The 20,928-nt window shown below is 52.7% G+C and overlaps 1 protein-coding gene and 1 long non-coding RNA gene across 5 annotated transcripts in view; one reads left to right on the top strand and one right to left on the bottom strand.

Moving 5' to 3' along the window:
- The window catches only part of ZER1 (zyg-11 related cell cycle regulator), a 30,132-nt gene extending 13,755 nt beyond the window's left edge, over window positions 1-16,377 (top strand). For 2 of the 4 annotated variants that reach the window (XM_059891436.1, XM_024999066.2), the window contains exons 5-16: window positions 210-386; window positions 1,647-1,761; window positions 1,907-2,053; window positions 2,394-2,567; window positions 5,785-6,000; window positions 6,920-6,961; window positions 7,121-7,240; window positions 8,113-8,228; window positions 8,851-9,039; window positions 10,083-10,180; window positions 12,800-12,902; window positions 14,685-16,377. In XM_059891436.1, coding sequence (XP_059747419.1) covers window positions 210-386; window positions 1,647-1,761; window positions 1,907-2,053; window positions 2,394-2,567; window positions 5,785-6,000; window positions 6,920-6,961; window positions 7,121-7,240; window positions 8,113-8,228; window positions 8,851-9,039; window positions 10,083-10,180; window positions 12,800-12,902; window positions 14,685-14,742 — 1,555 coding nt within the window. In that variant the 3' untranslated portion in view covers window positions 14,743-16,377. The remainder of the gene's footprint in view (window positions 1-209; window positions 387-1,646; window positions 1,762-1,906; window positions 2,054-2,393; window positions 2,568-5,784; window positions 6,001-6,919; window positions 6,962-7,120; window positions 7,241-8,112; window positions 8,229-8,850; window positions 9,040-10,082; window positions 10,181-12,799; window positions 12,903-14,684) is intronic. The other 2 variants (XM_005213354.5, NM_001205808.1) reach the window with 2 other exon arrangements.
- On the bottom strand, window positions 16,315-20,910 carry LOC101908339 (uncharacterized). The gene is made up of 2 exons (XR_810015.4): window positions 20,484-20,910; window positions 16,315-17,016 (listed from the first exon to the last, which is right to left on the bottom strand). It is a non-coding gene; the product is annotated as an uncharacterized lncRNA (long non-coding RNA).
- Between the last annotated feature and the right edge of the window lie 18 nt (window positions 20,911-20,928).

Here is a 20,928-nt window from a genome sequence, read left to right as displayed (position 1 = left end):
AGGTTCCTGAGCCCCCGGCCAGGGAGCACATGGGGCTAGAAGAGACAGTCCCATGCTTTATGCCCCTTGTTCCGGCTGGATCAGGGCTGTTCAGAGCGCCTGGGTCGGCCGTAGCAGGGACCTCGGACTGAAGCATCAGGAGTTTACGAGGCAGCCCCAGTCTGCGTCCAGCTCCTGACCCGTGACCCCCACCCCGCCCCAACCTCCAGACACCTGGACATCTCCCGAGACCGCCTTTCCAGCTACTACAAGTTCAAGCTGACTCGCAAGGTGCTGAGCCTCTTCGTGCAGAAGCTGGGGAACCTGATGTCCTTGGACATCTCCGGCCACATGATCCTGGAGAACTGCAGCATCTCCAAGATGGACGAGGAAGCAGGACAGACCAGGTGGGGCCCCACCTGCCCTGTTTGCGAGTGGGTGCCATCCAACAAGCATTGACCAGGCACCCCTCTGCCAAGTGCCGTGCTGACGAGGAAGAAATAAATCAGGCCCTCTCGAGTGGGTATGAGCTAGTGGGGACAGGCAGGTTATCACTGGGGCTGCGGTAGGGGCAACGCGGGGCTCCGGAGTGGCCTCAAGGATCAGAAGGAAGGAGGAGGAGGCAAGGCATCCAGGCTGTGCCGAAAGCTCACTCTTGAGTTTGCCAGAAGACGTTTACCACGGCGCTCTGGCAGAGGGAACAGCATGTGCAAAGGCTGGAGGTACGAGCACGGGGAGTGACTGGGAGGTTGCAGCACTCAAATGGGCTGAGCCGTGTGGTGGTGTTCACGGGAGGCTGCCGTTCCCACCACTCGTTGGGTGTTAACTGCTGACAGGCTGGACCCCGGGTTGGTCGGATGAGAGAGCTGATTCAGAACCCCCTCTAGCTGTCTTTGTTTTTTTTTTTTTTTTTTTTTTAATATTTATTTACTTATCTGGCTGTGTTGGGTCTTAGTTGCAGCATCTGGGCATGTGGGATCTTAGTTCCCCAACCAGGGATCAAACCAATCTCCCCTGCACTGCAAGGCAGAGTCTTAACCACTGGATCACTAGGGAAGTCCCTGGTGTGTTTTTTTTTTAAATTGTAGTATAATTGCTTTAAAATGTTGGGTTAGTTTCTGCTATACAACAAAGTGAATCGCTGTATGTATACATATGTCCCCCGTTACTGTCGTTGGTCTTAAGCCCTCCCCCCAACCTAGACTGGAATGGAGTTTGGTTGATGGGCATGTCCATTCATGGCTGTTGCGGGAACCTAAAGGTGACACGCCCTCCCTGGAATGGCAAGCAGGATTGGCTGCAACAGTTATCTCCCATCCCACGTGTTCTCTACAATGTGACCTTGTCACCCTCCCATCAAGAGGTGGGGTCTATGTCTGTCTCCTGCCTTTTTTTTTTTTTGACCACACCACGAGACATGGGGGATCTTAGTTCCCTGACCAGGGATCAAACCCGTGCCCCCTGCAGTGGAAGCGCAGAATCTTAACCAGTAGACCACCAGGGAAGTCCCCTATGCCTTTAAAATGAAAAATAGACAAGGCTAGAGGGCCTAGCAGAGGGTCCCAAGGAAATGTGCTTCACCACCCCCAGGGAGAGGCTCTCCTTTGTGCTGAATCCAGGGCAGCCACAGGCCCCACACCACTGATGCCAGCACCCTCTCCCCTCAGCATCGAGCCTTCCAAGAGCAGCATCATGCCTTTCCGGGCCCTGAAGAGGCCACTGCAGTTCCTTGGGCTCTTCGAGACCTCCCTGTGCCGCCTGACGCACATTCCGGCGTACAAAGTGAGAGGGGGGCACAGGGAGGGGAGGACCAGGGCGCCCCAGGACAAGGGAGGGGGTGTCTGTCCTGGGATTAGAGATAGAATTAGGATCAGAAATCCTGCCCCTCAGCCACTTCCGGGATGTTTTGAGCATCCTCCATCTCCAGGTGAGTGGTGACAAAAACGAGGAGCAGGTGCTGAACGCCATCGAGGCCTACACGGAGCACCGGCCGGAGATCACCTCACGGGCCATCAACCTGCTTTTCGACATCGCACGCATCGAACGCTGCAACCAACTTCTGCGGGCCCTGAAGGTCAGCACCAACCCTGGAGGGCCTTCCAAGGGTCTCCAGTTCATTCTCCCCCATCTCCTCAACCATCCCCCTCCTCCTTCCCAGGATACTGGCCATCCTACCCCCCGAAGCCCAACCCCATCTCTCAGCACCTCCCTTGGCCCAGCCTTGACCCTGTCCCAGGACCATGGCCGACCCCAGTTTCTGTCCCCCAACCCCAACTCCTGCCCTCAGGGAGCAGGATCGGGCTGAGCCCTGCCCCAGAGGACCTGTCCAAGCCCCCGCACCCCACCCCAGGCCTGTCCTTGCATACATGCGGCAGGCCTGGCCAACCCCCGGCCCGTGCCCTGTCTTGGTACAGCTGGTCATCACGGCCCTCAAGTGCCACAAGTATGACAAGAACATCCAGGTGACCGGCAGCGCCGCCCTTTTCTACCTGACCAATTCCGAGTACCGCTCAGAGCAGAGCGTCAGGCTGCGCCGGCAGGTCATCCAGGTGGTGCTGAACGGCATGGAGTCCTACCAGGAGGTGACGGTGAGCCCCTGCCCGCTGCCCGCTCTGGCCCCTCGCCCTGTGTCCCGGCCTTGCCAACAGGCTCGCCGATCCCTGGGATGCCATGCTTGCTCTCCCCCTTTCTCTCCTGGCTCTGTCCCGCCCCCCTCCCAACCCCCCTTTCCCGGGGCATCACTCCCAGACTCTGGGACCGGGCATTCAGGGCCCCCTGAGCTGGCCCCACCCGAGTCTGTCTCCCACCCCGCCCTCCCCCAGGGCCCCAGGCCTTTGCTCCTGCTTGTTCCTCCGCCCTTCTTCCCAGTAATGCTCTGCTGGGTGGGTGTTTTTTTTTTTTTTTTTTCAATAGCTGCTTTTGTTTTAAAAGTAATCAAGTTTTTACTGGAGAAAAATTACAATTATGGGTATAAAGGAGGGGGGAAAAAGCCATAATTTCAGCACACAGAGATAGCCACCGTTAACATCCTTCTGGCTTTTAGTCTATGCGTAATTATTGAGTAAACAGGACCACCCTGTTTGTCTTATAACATGGGTTTTCATTTCAGCAGCATCTTGTGAATATGAATATCTCCCATATCAACAAACACTTTACAACAAAATTTGAAAAGTCATGTTTCTTTTCTTGATGACAAAAAGTGAGCTCCCTGATGCTTGGAAAACAAATTTAAGTAACAGAAAATGTCTCAGACTAACTAGAAAGTGAAAGTGCCAATCCTAGCGCTCCTCCCCCAGGGCAGCTGGTTTTAATAGTTCAGCTTCCCAACTGTTGATGTCAGCACCTGTGCAGCGCCTCCCCCAGGGAGAGGCTGCCCTGGTGCTGACTCTGCTGGGGACTTGGAGGCCGTGGCCAAGCTCCATCCCCATGGAGTAGTGGGAGAGGCTCCCCTGACTTCGTGGGCTGCACTGACTGAGTCAGCCCCACGGTTGAACATTTTAGGTTGCTGTTAACGTTTTGTTATTTCTTTTTTTTTAAATTCGAACATGCCAGCTCTTAGTTGTGATTAAGTGGGATCTCATTTGCTGTATGTGGGATTCAGTTCCCTGACCAGGGATTGAACCCAGGTCCCCTGCATTGGGAACTCAGAATCTTACCCACTGGACCACCAGGGAAGTCCCCATGTTTTGCACTTTCAAATTAGGCTTTGCTGAATACATGTAAGCCATGCTTGTTATGAGACTTGTCTAAAAGGAGAATGGCTGGAGCAGTGGGCCTGTGTATTTTTAAAGCATTTGGTATATACTCTTGCATCGTCCTCCAGAAAGGCTCTGGTGGGGATGCAGCCTCTGCAGGAATGAGGAGGCCCCCTTTCCCACTGACTCCCAACTCCAGACTTTTTCCTTTGTTGAGATAGAATTTATCATCAGGTAAAAGGGTTGTTTCTTTCCCCCTTGGCCGTGCTATGCAGCATGTGGAATCTCAGTTCCTCAACCAGGGACTGAGCCTGTGTCCTCTGCCTTGGAAGCACAGATTAACCACTGGGTCACCGGGGAGGTCCCGGGGTGCTAGTTGAAGATTTTCAAATTAATAAACTCATTCAAAGAAATAGAAATTAACAAAAACCACTATTGGCTGGGGAGATTGATGATACCCATTGACGAAGGCCAGGGGAAGAACACATTCCCGATTTCCACAGGTGAGGTATGAATCGGACAGCCTCTTCATGGGGCAGCTGGCAGAACCTGGCAAAACTGTAAGCGCACTTACCTTTTGGCCTAGGTATTCCACAGTTCAGAGATATTCATAAAGGAAAGATATATACACAGTCACCCTTTTTGATACATAGAAGTCAGAGGAAACCAAAAGCTTTCAACGATAGGGGCCTGGCCCTGCAAAGTAGTGTTAGATCCACTCACATTATGGGATGTGATGGTCAATCTGTACATCCTAACATGGAAACAGGGATGACCCTGTGGGTGGACAAGTGAAGAGACCTTCTGGACCAACGTGGATAAAACCCCTTTCACCCTTCCCCTCCCCATATTTCTATTTCCATGGGAGAGGAATCTTGATGGTTGTGCACCAAACTTTTGGTGCACAAAGGGATTACTTCTGAAGAATAAAGTGAGGGACTTTCACTTTCTGCTTGGATAATGTTATTTGAATGTTTCACATTGAGTAAGTATTGCTTCTATAATTTAAAATAATTTTTTCCCCAAAAATGTGTGTATATCATGGGGGGAAGGACAGAGTTAACAAGGGTTCGGCAGTGTTAGTCGATCAGTCATGTCCGACTCTTTGCAACGCAGTGGACTATAGCCCACCAGGCTCCTCTGTCCATGGAATTCTCCAGGCAAGAATACTGGAGTGGATCGCCATTCCCTTCTCCAGGGGGTCTTCCCGACCCAGGGATCAAACCCGGGTTGGTAATATTCTCTAATTTACATAAGTAATGAAGTGTGGTGAACTTCCAGTATTTAATGAGAAAGGATGGTGGGAAGTTAAATTATGAGAAAAATGTGCTGAGAATACTATGAAAATAAAAAAAATAACCCACAGATAACACAAAAAGAAATCAAGGAGGTGAAGCAACCGGAACTTTCCTGTGCTGCTGGTGGGAGTGTAAACTGGTACAGCCACTGTGAGAACATTCTGGAGTTAACCTGGTGAAGCTGAAGACATGCACACCTTGTTGCCCAGAAGCTCCACCCCACTTGTGGGTGGCCCTGGAGGAGCCCATACACGTGGCTGCCATGAAGTAGCCAAACACCGAAGTCTACCCAAATGTCCACCAGCAGTGGGCTGGATGAATCAATTGGGATTCTACACTGCAAATGAAAAAAAGAGAAATGCATTTCACCTACTAACGACAACGTGGTTGATCTCAGAAAGCTGCAGTGGGACAAGAAGCTACAAGTTGCTAGAGAATCTTTCGTATGCAACGGCCGGGATAGGGCCATCTCGCAGGGAGGGCTTATGATTAGGAAGGGACATACGGGGACTTCTGGCTGCTGGCAGTGTCCTTTTTCCTGACCCAGATGGTGGTTCCATGGTTGCTGAAAATTTCACTTGCTTAATTATTTGCAAAACTATTCCTTGGTATTTTACACCCACCACTCTGTATATTATAGTTCACTTTTTTCTTTAATGTTAAATAAATGGCCTCTTAGTCTCTCTCCTCTTCCAGAAAGCCTTCCTGGACTGCCACAGCTCTGGACGATCCCACACTTCTAGAGAGACTCTCGGGTCCAGCTTCCAGGGCCACCCCTGACTGTGCTCCACTTGTCTCCTGGCCTCACCCAGGTCCAGCGGAACTGCTGCCTGACGCTCTGCAACTTCAGCATCCCGGAGGAGCTGGAGTTCCAGTACCGTCGCGTCAACGAGCTCCTGCTCAGCATCCTCAACCCCACGCGGCAGGACGAGTCGATCCAGCGCATCGCCGTGCACCTGTGCAACGCCCTGGTCTGCCAGGTGGACAACGACCACAAGGAGGCCGTGGGCAAGATGGGCTTTGTTGTGGTGCGTGTAGCGGGGGAACTACCCTTCCCTCCTCCCCTCCCTCTCTCTTCCAGAGCCCCGCTGCTGAAAGGGTGGATTTGGGATTCACATCCTAGCAGTGAACATTGCTTCTGACCCTAGATTTCCTCCACCTAGAACTCTCTGTCATTCTCTCCCAGCCTCTCCACTGTCCCGGGAGGTCCCACTGTACTCCTGCCTGCTCAGACCAGGTGCCCCTGTTAAGTCTTCCCAGATGAGATTAAAGAAGTATCTGAGGGACTAGCTGTTTAACATCAGCCTCCTCCCTGGGTGTGAGCTCCATGGGGAAAGACACCATGCAACATCCTTCCATCATCCTGACCCAGCACTTCCTAGCACAGGGCCCAGCACGCAATGGGGGAGATAATCAATATTTGCTGGAGAAGGGAAGGGAAGAATGAGGGAGGCACCTCCAGTCTCCTTTCAATCATCACTGGGGAAGCTGAAGTCCACAGGGTGGGAGGTGCCCGAAGCGGGGCGGGTCAAGATGGAGCCAGGCCTCCTAATGCTAAGCACCAGGTCTGTGGGTTGCACTTCTTCGAACAGCCTCCCAAATAGAGAGGCAGGTTTTTTGTTTTTTTTTAATATTTATGTATTTGGCTGTGTTGGTTCCTAGCTGCGGCAGGCTCAGTAGTTGTGGTGCTCGGGCTTAGTTGCCCTGCAGCATATGGGATCTTAGTTCCTCAACCAGGGATCGAACCCACGTCTCCTGCTTTGGAAGGCGGATTCCCAACCACTGGGCCACCAGGGTAGTGCCTAGAGAGGCAGATGTGGTCTCGTCAGGAGGTACTAACAGGAATGGAGTAACTGACTCTTTCCTCCATCTTGGCTCTGGGAGGACACAGTAGCTCTTGAAGCCCTGGTCCCCCCGCCCCCCTCAAGTTCTGTTCTCTGCCCACAGACCATGCTGAAGCTGATTCAGAAGAAGCTGCTGGACAAGATAGTAAGTCGAATCTTCGTGGAGCCACCCGCCCCCTCCCCTCGGCTGAGAGGGGACTGGTTTGCCCTGGGGGTGTGTGCCTGTGTCCAGGGAACACTCCCCTCACCGGGTGCCTGTGGGCCCGTCCCGGCACACCTGTGCTGAGCCCTCTCCCCGCTTCAGTGCGATCAGGTGATGGAGTTCTCCTGGAGCGCCCTGTGGAACATCACAGACGAGACGCCCGACAACTGCGAGATGTTCCTCAACTTCAACGGCATGAAGCTGTTCCTGGACTGCCTGAAGGTAACGCCTCTCCAGCAGCAGCCGGACCCCACTCGGCCTCTCCTCTGTCCCCAGGTCCCCCAGCTACCCTCTCCCCGTGGTTCCAATGGAAGGGCAGTGGGGGCCCACTCAGACCCACCAGCCCAGGATGTGCTGTGGAGGTCTTCCCTGACCCAGACGGCCTGGCTGGGCCTCTCTTAGAGCCCTCCCTCCAAGGGAATTCCCAGGTGGCGCTGGTGGTAAAGAACCTGCCTGCCAACGTAGGAGACATAAATGAGTTCGATCCCTGGGTTGGGAAGATCCACTAGAGGAGGAAATGGCAACCCATTCCAGTATGGCCTGGAGAATTCCACGGACAGAGGAGCCTGGTGGGCTACAGTCCATGGGGTTGCAGAGTCGGACACAACTGAAGTGACTTAACAGACAACACACACTCCAAGGAAAAACCCAAACCGCTCTCTCAGTGTGGTCACTCCAACTGCCCAGGTCTGACCGGAGTCCACTGGGGTGTCAGCTGGACAGAATTCTGTCCAGTAGGATGACTTCTTCATCCTAAAACTCATTATTTTCTTGCTCTAGTTTCCAAAAGGATTCCCTGAAGCTTAATATTTTGAGTTTTGATAAATAGAATCATGTTTGTCCCATTCATAATTTTATAGGTCAGCTCTGCACTCAGGCTTTGAGTCTGTGGCATGGAGCCCCACCATGTCAATCCCTTGTAGTATACACGTAGCACTGTCCTAGGTGTACTACGAGGTAGGAGGGCAGCATATTGCACCCTCTCTTTGTCCAGCAGAAATGGCTGGATGGGTGCTCATAAAGCTTCCAGGTCACCAGCATCAGACACAAATCAGGTACTCACTGCTCTGACCCAATGGCTCTTATCTTGCCAGGAGTTCCCGGAGAAGCAGGAGCTGCATCGGAATATGCTGGGACTCTTGGGGAATGTGGCAGAGGTGAAGGAGCTACGGCCCCAGCTAATGACTTCCCAGTTCATCAGCGTCTTCAGGTTGGTACTTTGCTCCTTTCCCTTTTCGCCTTGGCTGCCAGGATGCTCAGAGCTCTAATCAGTGCTCAATTGTAGCAACTGCTATCAGTTTAGGTTTCTGTTAAGAATGTCACCTTCACTGTATGGTGTGGTTTCTTATCCCTTGAACCCGCCATAAATGGTCCCCTTGTAGCGATATCTTAAATGACCTCAGATTCCCTTTAGAAGTCATTTGGGGGAGGCTTCCCTAGGGGTCCAGTGGTTAGAACTCTACACTTCCAGCGCAGGGTGTGTGGGTTTGATCCCTGTTTCAGGGAATTAAGATACTGCATGCCACACAGCATGGCCAAAAAAAAATTTTTTTTAATGAAAAAGAAGTCATGGGAAATTCCCTGGCAGTTGAGTGGTTAAGACTCAGCACTTTCACTGTCAAGGGCCTGGGTTCAAGCCCTGGAAGGGAATCTAAGATCCCACAAGGTGTGCAGCACAGCCAAAAAAAAAAAAAAATGCTATCTTGGTGTGGATAATAAGTGATAAAGAAACCAATAGTCTCTCTGGCATCTAATCTATGAGTTGGAGTCAGCAGCCTGTATCTGAAGTGGGCCTTGGGGATCAGGACTCCATTTTTCTCCATTCTTGGTAGCAACCTGCTGGAGAGCAAGGCAGATGGAATTGAGGTTTCCTACAACGCCTGCGGCGTCCTCTCCCACATCATGTTTGATGGGCCCGAAGCCTGGGGCATCTGTGAACCCCAGCGGGAGGAGGTGGAGGAGCGCATGTGGGCAGCCATCCAGAGCTGGGACATCAACTCACGGAGAAACATCAATTACAGGTGCGGGGGCTGTGGACGTGGGGTCAGTGCTGGGACAGGCCGCTCCTTCCTAAGGAGGCGTGGTCGGCACCACTTGCCCTTCTAGTCCTGAGTTGGGTCTTTATAACTGAGGTGTGGTCCATGGAAAGCCCACATGTGGTCCATGAGGTGTGTGCGTAAAGGCGCATACCTCACCTCTTCAGCTTGGTGCCTTTTCCCTCACATCAGCACCTGTGTACGCTAAGCCTGCCATTCACAGGTGTTCAATCCATGTTCAGTTGTGAGAGAGGAAAAAAAAAAGGAGAAAATACATAAACAACAGGAAACAAACAGAAACCATTCATTCCTGAAAAGAGCATCCCCCTAACATTCTGGCGTCTCTCCTTCCAGCAGTTTTCTGTGTACAGATTTAACTACCTCCGTCCAGCTGGCATCAAGTCTTATTATCACGTGACTGAATTTCCAGTCGCAGCTATGGGTCTCCTTCCCTACTGTATAACTGAGTCACTTCTATATGCGCCCGGACCATGGCATAGTGATTAACACTGAAGCTGAAAACCCATATCGGGAGGAACAGGCTCGTGCTCTGGCTTTGCCCACGCTCCAATTACTGTCTGTTCAGAGGAGAGAGGAAGTAGAATCACTTCCCCTTCCCCCTGGGGAGGGGGTTGATGGAGGTCGAACGTACATCTTGCAAGCTTTTGAACCATGATTGCAGATGGCGTGTAGAAGGCCATGATGGGAAGTGCAGTCACAATCTCTTCTCTTCCCAGTGTCCTCCACCCCGACGGCCCAGGTTGGGGCTCTCCTCCCTGCCCCTGCCGCCATCTCTGCACCACCTGATCTGTGTTCCTCCTCCCTCCCTCATGCTCATGACCTCTGTCACAAGGGAGCTCTCCTTATGGAGCCTGAAGTGGGCTGAAGGACCATATGCCTGTCTCCAACTGTGTCCCCTCCATCCTGCTGGCCTGCTCATTATGAGACCCTCCTCCAGCAAGGAGGAGCCCCCAGTGCACCCTGCCAATGCCCAGCATCAAAAGTGACCTTGATTTTTCTTCCTGCAGGTCATTTGAGCCAATTCTCCGCCTTCTTCCCCAGGGCATCTCGCCTGTCAGCCAGCACTGGGCCACCTGGGCCCTCTACAACCTGGTGTCTGTCTACCGTGAGTACCCGCCCGGCCCTTGGCTCCCTCATCCACGATGATCCGGGTGGGAGCGCTGTGAGAGCCGGCGTCAGTGTCTGCGCACCCCCGTCACCTCTTTCTGGCATCAGTGGGACACCCAGCAGCATGGCTCGCTCTTGCCTCATCGGCAGAAGCAGGCCTGGCAGGCCCATCCAGAGACCCCACACACGCAGCTTTCTTACTATTTCCTGCTTCAGATGAGTGAATAGTCAGAAATCTCCATGCTGCAACTTCCCTGGTGGTCCAGTGGTTAAGACTCCATGCCTCCACTGCAGGGGGCACAGGTTCAATCCCTGGTCAGGAAACAGATCTTGCCTGCTGCACCACGCAACCAAAAAAATAGAAAATAAAAATCTCTGTGCCTTCTGTAAGGCAGGGTAAGACCAACCCAAACCAGAACTAACCCCTGAGGAAACAGACATCCGAGAGGACAGGAGAGAACTTGAGAACAACTCTCACTTGTTTTCTCCAAGAGTGCCCCGCCCTCCCTGAGAAGAGCCTGGACCGAGTCCTGTGCTCAGTGCCTTTCAGGGAGAGGAGAAGGAGAGAATGGCACTAAGAGACTCTGATGGCAGGCCAGGCTTCCCCTAGTGCTCTGCTTTGCTAGCTCTGTGATCTTGGGCAGGTAGTTTAATCTCTCTGGGCCTTGATTTTCTCCTCTGTAAAATGGAGATGATAATGCCTATTTCATAAGGTTGATGGGAAAAGAGAACCAGTGGAAAGTGTTGAGCCCTGGTGCCTGGATACCACTCAGTCCTGTTAACTGGCAGGCAGAGGGGATGAGAGTGCAGGCCCTCCGCAGAATTAGGTAGAAATTGAAGGGGGTAGACTTGAAACTTTGATGTGTTCAGACCAACTTGTTTTGTTCCTGCATATATGTGTTTATCCATGGATAGCTTGTTTGGAGTGAACATTTGGGAGACCTTTTATATAAAGGTGTAAAGAGAAGGGTTAAGCAGAGACATTACTTTGCCAACAAAGGTCCGTCTAGTCAAGGCTATGGTTTTTCCTGTGGTCACGTATGGATGTGAGAGTTGGACTGTGAAGAAGGCTGAATGCCGAAGAATGGATGCTTTTGAAGTGTGGTGTTGGAGAAGACTCTTGAGAGTCCCTTGGACTGCAAGGAGATCCAACCAGTCCATTCTGAAGGAGATCAGCCCTGGGATTTCTTTGGAAGGAATGATGCTAAAGCTGAAACTCCAGTATTTTGGCCACCTCATGGGAAGAGTTGACTCACTGGAAAAGACTCTGATGCTGGGAGGGATTGGGGGCAGGAGGAGAAGGGGACGACAGAGGATGAGATGGCTGGATGGCATCACTGACTCGATGGACGTGAGTCTGGGTGAACTCTGGGAGTTGGTGATGGACAGAGAGGCCTGGTGTGCTGTGATTCATGGGGTCACAAAGAGTCAGACACGACTGAGCAACTGAACTGAACTGAACTGAAAGAGAAGAGTTGGCTTGCAAGGCATGGAACAAGGACTTTTTTAAAGCAAAAGCAGATACGTTGTTATTCTGAAGATTCCAAAAGCATTTATGACAGCAGCAGTCACATACCTTACCAGGTGACAGGCAGCTGGATGGATGCTCATGGGAGAGATGAGCAAACAGCTTTCCATTTTAATAAACATTTATAAACAAACCAGAAAAAAAAAAGGCAGGCCCTGGGGGAAGACTGCCTGTGCTACTTTGAGCAGGTTTCTCAACCTCTCTGGGCCTCATTTTCCCCATATTTAAAATGGGCTAATAATAGTATTTACCTCATAGGATTGCTGTGAAATAAGACATGTAAAATGCCGAGAAGAGCACTTGGCACATACCAGCTCAGCCAATTTTTTTTATTATTCCTTGAGGTTAGTCTTACTAAAAAGTAGCACCTTACCTCAAAAAGGCAGCGTGGCAGGTGGGAAGAGCTCTGAGCCAGGACTCTCTCAGACAGGCCTCTAGAGTGACTTCAAGTGGGCTACTTCATTTCCCTGCACCTCAGCTCTTTCATCATTAAATGGAGATGATAAAAAATAGTTCCAGTATATCATAGTATACTGTACAGCTGCTAGAAGCCACTGAAATGCCCATGTTCTCCCTGAAGTGTCTATACAGCCCTGGATCCCGAGCCCTAGAATGTTCTTTGTGGGAGTGAACCATGAAGCTCTGTGGTGGGCAGGCCTGGTAGTTTCCGCCCCGGGTCCCAGAATCCCCTGGAGATATTTTGTTAAAAGTGCACATAAATACAGGTTCCTGAATCTGTTGAATCAAGACACCCCGGGGGCAGTGCTTAGGAAGTCCCTGTTTTTACAAACACTTCTCAGAGAATAGAAGGGGCTGGAGTGGGTGACATTTGGGGGGAAATGCCACCACTAAGCGAAGGGAAGAGCCTTTCCCAAGGGATTCACCCCTCACTTCCCCCAGGTGGCCTCAGGAACTTGGCCTTGGGGCCGGGCCAACATGGCTCCTGCAGCCGCGCCCTCACTCAGGCCCACATCTTCATCTCCCGTCCTAGGGGGGCCGTCCTCAGAGCAGGGGAGGGTTTCGGGGCCACAGGCTAATAGAAGTCCCACCCTGATCACGTGCTGTCTGCCCTCACCGCCCCCCCCACAGCGGACAAGTACTGCCCTCTGCTGATCAAAGAAGGTGGGATGCCCCTCCTGAGGGACATGATCAAGATGGCGACCGCGCGACAGGAGACCAAGGAAATGGCCCGGTGAGAGACTGGCAGTGTTTCTGCCTGGAGCCTAGACTTGGGGGAGCCAAGGGCACACAGCTGGGCCCTCTCGTGGTTGGGAATGGCTAACATTCCCAGGGGCGACTCAGAGCTGAGAGTGGAGGCAGACAGCATACTGATGTCCAGCTGGGGCCTCCCTGAGTGTCGTAATGGCCACCACGTGGCCAGAAACTAGATGATCATGCTCTGAACAGCATCGTTGCCCGCATTTGTAAGTTTTGTTTTCCTTTATTCCCAACAAATCCCATCCTCTCATCCCTGGGCATTAGCAAGTCAGGTCAGAATTTGTCCTTATTTTTGGCCAAAGACATTCCAACTAAAGAAAGGACACAGTGTGGTAAAACGTGTTCTAAGGCTGGGCAGAATGCACAAGTCTCTGAACGTGCAGGTCCTGGACACAGGCCTTCCACTGCACCGTGGCTTTCACTTCCGGGTCTAAGCTATCATCTACTGGAGTCTCACAGCCATCAGTGCACGAGAAAGACCCTTAGGGGCGCTGCGTATCGCGATCATCAGTGACAACCGTGCTTCCTCCAGGATCCCTTCTAGAAGGGGACGTAGTTAAGTTTACCCTGGTTCTAAAGACAGTGTAGAATAGAAAGTGTCATGGTGGGGTGGGGGGGCGGCGCCTGGAGTTCAGAGTCTCCCCAGAGAAGGACTCACTGGCTGTTTCTGCAGTTATTTTTGGCAAAAGGCACTGCTTAAACATTTAATTGACAGATTTGTCTGAGTTTGTGAATGGTAAAAATGAGTGGTTCTCCAACTTAATCTCCCCAAAGGATCACCTAAAAAGATTGTTAAAAATGTACAGGGCCTACCCCAGATTTTCTTTTCCAGCGTGTCTGGGCAGTGGGCCTGGGAATATGCATTGTCAACAGAGCTTCTAGGAGATTTGAGAAGCACTGGCTAAGACTGACCCGTAACCTACCCCACCCACTTTGAAATCTTTGTAGGACCTGAGCTGTGTACCTGAGCTGACCAGCCTGAGGGCAGGGTGCTTAGGAGAAGTCCACAAGTCCTGTCCCACCCCAGGCGTCCCTTAACTCCTAAAAGGCAGTGTGGCGCCTCTTTGGCACAAAGAGGCTGCAGTGAACACCACTCCCCCCACCAAGCCAGAGGCTTAGTGTGAGTGGGAAGGCTGTCCAGGGTTCAGGATGACACCTGACAGCAGTTCCCAAGGGCCAGATAGAGTGGGAGAGACACTGGAGGTCTGAGGATGAGGGGTGGTTCCCAGCACTGCACTGGGACCTGCCCCTGCAGGGTGTGGAGCCCCTGTACTTGGGCAAGGACAGCTGCCCTCGCCCTACCCAGACCTGCCCAGATCCTGCTGGGTCAGGATCTCTGGGTGAACCTCACGTGCAGCCAGTTTGGGGACCACCAGTAGACTCGGGGGAAGAAAAAGGCCTGGGTGGGCAGGGAAAAAGTGAAGGACGATGTTGCTGAAAAAGATCAGAAGGTTTTGGGGGTCAGGCCTGAGCTGATTCAGGGAAGCCCCTGACCACAGATGCCCTGGTGCTGAGACATGGGAAGGTATGAGGGGGAGGACAGGGGGCTGAAAGTATTCGTGGCCCCAAGTACCATTTCCTGGGTACCCCAAACACGCCGGCCACTCTGCCAGCCACTCGGCACACATCATCTCATTCAGTGTCAGCATGATGGTTAACACTTGCCAACAAATCCAGCAGCCTGATCAGCTGGGAGGGGCTGAGCCCACCCCAGTGCAAGCCCACCCTCCAATCCTCTTTCTCCCATTGTCTCCAGCAAGGTTATTGAGCACTGCAGTAACTTTAAAGAGGAGAACATGGACACGTCCAGATAAGGCCTCCGCCACCATGGCCCGCCACTGCTCTGGACCACGAGGTCGAGAGGAAGCGCGCTCAAGCCTCCCAGCTGGCAGATCCCCACGCCCCGGGGAGCCTCCCACTGGACGAAGGGACACAGGGGAACTTTTGCACAACCGACGCTTTTCCTTAACATTAGTGAGATATATATATTATATATATATATATATATTATTTTTTTTTTGGTTAGGAAGTGTGAAGTTTTGTGTGTATGATTTCTGTACAAAAACAAAAGAAATAACCCCCTGAGTCCTTGCAGCTTCCCTGGCCATCCTCAAGCCCCTACTTTCAAAGCCTTCATCGCTGCCACACTCACTCCCACCCCTGCCAGACTAAATGCCTCTAACATTGTGAGTGTCCAGCCCGTGCCCTGTAATCTCCGACCCTGGCCTCGCTTCCCATTCAGAGAGGCAGTGGGGCCCCCAAGAGCCCACTCCAGCCTCCTAACCCACCCACCGAAGCCCGAGAACGCCGTCTAGGTTCCTCGGTGCAGCTGATGGGGTTTGGGGATTAAAAACTAACCCCACTGGGTCTCCCCAATGCCTTGGTGCTCCCGGCTGTGGGCCTCTGGGGTGAGGAAGTGAGCCGTACCTGCCTCGGTCCAGGCAGTCCCAGCCCCAGAGGGCCTTCAAGGCGCCCAGTGGCTCTGCTGCCCTCTGGCCAGGCCTGCCTGAGGCCACGCTGCTATGGAGGCTGCGTCCTAGTCTCCCACCAGGCCCCAGGCTGTGGAAGGCCCCAGCCCAGGGCTGGTCAGAATCCGGGCAGACTCCACTGCCCCTTCCGCCAAACATACCCGGAACCTACGCACCCCACCACCCGCCTCCCGCCCTGGAAGCCAACAGCTCCGGGGGCCAGGGGCTTGCTCTCTCACTCCCCACCCCTCATCAGCCTGCAGCCCCCACGGTGCCCAGGCACCCCACCAGCAGAACTGAGCCTGCCTCACTCGCCCCTGCCTGCCCCGTGGCCCAGAGGAGCCCACACCTCTCCCGCGGGCAGGGGGGTCCACACGCCAGCCTTCCCTGGCGGCCACAGGCAGACACCTCCAGACCAGCATCCACCCTCTCCCGCCTTGCCCCCAGGCTTCCCCTTGGAAACCTCTGCACTGGGTTTCAGAGAAGTGTGTGAGACACACAAATGTATCTCAAAAACAACTTGTGGTCCTCCCTTGACATCACTTTGATGCTTCTCCGGTGCTTCTCATGGCACCGACAGCAGGGAGGAGGCCCTGTCTGGAACAAGGGGCCGGGGAGCAGAGCTGACTATAGGCGGCCCTTAAGGGGTGGCTTTTCGTCCCTCCTTCCCTGGGCCTGTGCCCCCGATTCTCCTGGCATTCCTGCCTCCAGACAGAACAGGCGGGATGAGCAGCCCAGGGAGAGGCACCCGGTTTTCTTCCCCTGGGGTCTTCCCCCCACACCCCAGCCCTGGGAAAGGCCAGCTGCCCTGTGGCCCCTCCGCTCAGCACACGGGCCCCATCTGCCCTCCCTTCCATGCTCACATGGCCTGTGCCAGACCCCAGGCAGAGCTCACATCGCATCGCTTTACCAGCCGGGGCCTGGGTAAATGTCTGTACTTTGGGATGTCACAGAAATACATTTTTGTGCAAAGTGGAGAAAGCGGAGTGTCTTTTTTTTGTGGAAGGGATGGGGCCATGGAGAGGGGGCCTGGGCTGGCTTGGGCACTGGGCCTAGAGGGCGAGAGCAGTGACGGGAGGGTGCATCGGGTCAGTTTGTGGGCCCGGCCCAAGGGGACAGGTGGCAGTTTGGTCAGTTCAGTCGCTCAGTCGTGTCCGACTCTTCGTGACCCCTTGGACCGCAGCATGCCAGGCCTCCATGTCCATCACCAACTCCCGGCGTTTACTCAAACTCATGTCCATTGAGTTGGTGATGCCATCCAACCATGTCATCCTCTGTCGTCCCCGTCTCCTCCTGCCTTCAGTCTTTCCCAGCATCAGGGTCTTTTCAAATGAGTCGCATCAGGTGGCCAAAGTATTGGCGCTTCAGCTTCAGCATCAGTCCTTCCAATGAATATTCAGTACTGATTTCCTTTAGGATGGACTGGTTGGATCTCCTTGCAGTCCAAAGGGCTCTCAAGAGTCTTCTCCAGCACCACAGTTCAAAAGCATTCGTTCTTCGGCAGTAGCAGATGGGGCTGGAACACCTGCTTTTCCTCTGCGGTCTCTCCACACCCCTGTGCCCAGACACTGAGGGTCCAGCTGGCCACAGACCAACAGGGTCCCTGCTTCCAACGGCTGTCTGATGGTAGAGACAAATGTTAAATACGAGATGATGATGGTGTGTGAGAAGCAGGGAGAAGGGAACACAGAGCAGGCCCCTCGGGCGGGCCAGCAGGACTGCTGTCCCGGTGCGGGCAGGGGAGGCTTCTCACAAGGGGAGACCTTCGAGCTGAATCCAGCAGGAAGACAGGGCTGCCAGGCCTGGCTGTAGAGGGCCAGGAAAAGGGGGGGTCCTAGACAGAGGGCCTCTGCCAGGAGAAGGGCCTTTCAGGGAGAACCATGAAGCAGCCCCTGTGGCTACAGCAGAGGGAAGGATCAGGGGTGCCAACAGGAGGGGATGAAGGAGCCGGGGCCAAATCGTGAGGTGACTGGGCTTTGCCCAGCAGAGTCCGCGTTTACACCGGCTATTTGTCCCAGAGTAACTCTCAGCAGTGCTCTCCATGCCCCCGAGGTAGTACTGAGGCCACACCCAACGGTGGAGAGCTCTTCCCCAAGAACAGTCCAGGCGCTGGTCCCAGATCAGGTGGACCTGTTTCCACACGTGCCAAGTGGGTGTGTCCCCAGCGCCCAGTGAGAGATTCTCTGCTAGACCAGACTGGAGCCAGCTCCATGCCCTCTTCTCCACCAGGCCTCAACCTCGGCCTATGAAAACTACAAACTCTTCAGCTCCAGGGATTTCATCCACTCCCTCCTCTGACTTCACACCTAGAGTTTCTAACAGCCCTGAATCACACCTGGAAGATGACCCTACCTGACCGACCCCCCTCCCTGCCCCTGTTAAAGCGCCTGCCCAAGAAACCTCCAGGCTGCCAAGAGAATTTACTGTTTGGGGCTTCTCTTGTGATTCAGTGGTAAAGAATCCGCCCGCCAATGGAGGAGACACAGGATGGATCCCCAATCCAGGAAGATCCCACGTGCCACGGAAACTAAGCCCACACAACTACTGAGCCTGTGCTCTAGGGCCTAGGAGCCGCAGCTACGGGGCCCACGTGCCACAATTACTGAAGTCCATGCTCCAGAGCCTGTGCTCTGCAAAAAGAGAAGCCACGGCAATGAGAAGCCTGCACACCACAACTAGAGAGAACAGCCTCTGCTTACCACAACTAGAGAAAAGTCCATGCAGCAACCAAGACTCAGCATAGCAAAAAATTTAAAAAATTAAATTATATTAAAAAAAAACCCGAATTTTCTGTTTAACATCTGAATAGCCTTTCTTAGAGCATTTACTAAAAACAGCTTAAAGTTGTGAATGCTTCCTCTGTCCCTCTGAGGTGTATCTGTACCTCCTATAACTCAGCAGCATCTTTCTCAAGGACCTGAAAGCCATCCCTTTAAAATGTAATCATCAGGAAGGATCAGGCCTTTGTCTCCCAGTCTCCAAGGGAGGACAGAAGCCTAACTTCAGTTGCTGCCAGCTAGCAGACACAGTTGGCTTAATGAGCATTTACCCTGACCCGCTCTTTGTAAGTCTTCAATTCCCTGAGTCTCATCAAGCCCCTGCCCTCCCCCATCTCTACTCCCTCATTCTCCCTTTAAAATACCCAATCACCTCTGTACAAATCAAAGTTACATTCAGTTCTTGTTGGATCCTCTTCCCTACCGCAATAGTATTGTAAAATACTATTGCGGTATTTTAGTATTTTACTGAGTAAAATCTGTCCTTACAAATTTAACTAATGAGCAACCTTATTTTAATCTTTGACACCAGCATAGGGGCTGACTCATGGAATCCTCAGGATTGTTTCTTTTTTAAAATTTATTTATTTTTGTTTGTGCTGGGTCTTCATTGCTGTGTGTGGGCTTCCTCTTTCTCACTGCAGTGAGTGGGGGCTACTCTTTGTTGCCACGTTTGGGCTTTCCACTGCAGAGCACGGCTCTGTGGCATGCAGGCTTCAGGAGTTGCAACATGTGGGCTCAGTAGTTGTGGGTCTCGGGCTCTAGAGCACAGGCTTAGTAGTTATGTCTCACGGGCTCAGCTGCCTCAAGGCATGTGGGATCTTCTTGGACCAAGGATCAAACCAGTGTCCCCTGCACTGGCAGGCAGATTCTTTAGCACTGAGCCACCAGGGAAGTCCCATAATTAGTAGATGTCCCCACTCGGCACACTAAGCCATGCAACCATTGCAGTGATTAAGACAAATCCGCAAGTGACAGACACTCAAACACTTACCTAAGTTAGTCAAAGGTAAGAGGAATTTCATTCATTAATGCAACTGGGAATCTAGTATTAAGATCAGCTTTAGTAACAGTCAGATCTAGGGGCTCAGACCATGTTTTTAAGACTATCTCTCCAGACTTCCCTGGTGGTCGAGTGGCTAAGACTCTGCACGACCAGTGAAGGGGGCCTGAGCTCAATCCCCTGCCAATGTGGGGAACATTGGTTTGATCCCTGGTCCGAGAAGATCCCACATGGGGTCAGGGAACTAGACCCCACATGCTGCAACTAAAAATGCCTCACGCTGCAACTAAAGATCCTCCATGCCACAGCTAAGACCCAGCACACCCAAATAAATAAATATCTTAAAAAAAAAAAAGACTGTTTCTCACTCCCTACTTCAGTGCTGGTTATCTCTACATCTCTTTATAGTTGGCCTCCTCTTCTCCCAGAATCTCTCACCACATAGCATAAAACTGGCTGCCAATTGCCATTATATCCTATTTCTCATGCTTGAGATCCAAAAGAATGCCCCTTTCTCTCTCCGCATCTATAGCATACTCTCATGGAATGATTCTGATTGACCCTGCCAAGTCACATGCCCACCACTTAGGTCCAATCACTGGGGATAATGAGATGAGGACCCTGTTTGCCTTCTAGTCACAGGCCCACGGTCTCTCTCCCACCACCCTATAAGTGAGGGACATAGTTCTTCCAGATCCACACAGGAGTCAGTTCTCCAACAGAAAAAGGGATGTTGAGCTGACAGAAACAACAAATGTCATAAGAGTATATTGCGGAGCCAGGAGGGCACTAATCTGATGGAGGAAGGTGGATGTTGGTATCAGTGGGAGGAAAAGAAGGAAAGGCAGGGCTGGAAGGGGAAGGCCCTGGGAACACAGTAAAGGAATGTAAGTAGTGAATGACATAGGCTTTATGGTACCACTCCAGTATTCTTGCCTGGAGAATTCCATGGATGGAGAAGCCTGGTAGGCTACAGTCCATGTGGCTGCAAAGAGTGGAACACGACTGAGCGACTTTACTTTCACTTTCACTTTACATAGATCAGCCTGAAACCCTAGGTTGGGCAATGTAGGTGCTGGTTTACAGCTGAGGCGACAAGTCAGTCCTGTACTAGACACTATTTCCAATATTTAGTCCTCCAACCACCTGAGGAGGGGTACAATTATCATCTCCATCATATAGACAGAAACAGAACTCCGCGTGGTTTTGTAACTTGCCCAAGAGCACACAGGTAGGAAGGGGCAGTGCTGGGATTTAGGGCTGTGACCCAGTCGGGCCCCTCATAGCCAGAATCTGCTACCACGTACCTCCACTCTGCTCTCATCCTGTCTGCAAAATCTGAAAATGAACAGACGGAGGTAAAGTTATCACCTCGGAGTCACTTTGGGCTAGTCCTGCCTCTCTTGAGGCTTCGAGCATCTCATCTCCGAAGCGGGCGCAATTCTGCCACCTGGAGTCACAACACTTGGATCTTCCGGGACGCATGCGTGAGGCTGTGGCCTGGGGGCGGGTGGTGGAACTCCAACGGGACTGGGTCGGGACTCGCAACGGGAGCTCGGTTTTTGAAAGTTACCTGAATGCTCAGGTCGGGGGGGTGGAGGATGGAGCTGGGGGAGTTACCGGCTGCGCGCGCGCCGGCCCCGCCCTCAGCTTCTTCAGGCACCTGTTGGCTCGAGGGCCTACTAAACCGCAGCTGTCGCCCAATAGGCGGCCTCCCTGGCCCGATCCGGCCACGCCCACAGCCCGTATCCG

The sequence above is a fragment of the Bos taurus genome, chromosome 11 (genome assembly GCF_002263795.3).
Source record: "Bos taurus isolate L1 Dominette 01449 registration number 42190680 breed Hereford chromosome 11, ARS-UCD2.0, whole genome shotgun sequence".
Lineage (NCBI taxonomy): Eukaryota > Metazoa > Chordata > Mammalia > Artiodactyla > Bovidae > Bos > Bos taurus.
Note: the sequence above shows the minus strand (reverse complement) of the source record. Positions and strands in the feature narration are given on the sequence as shown.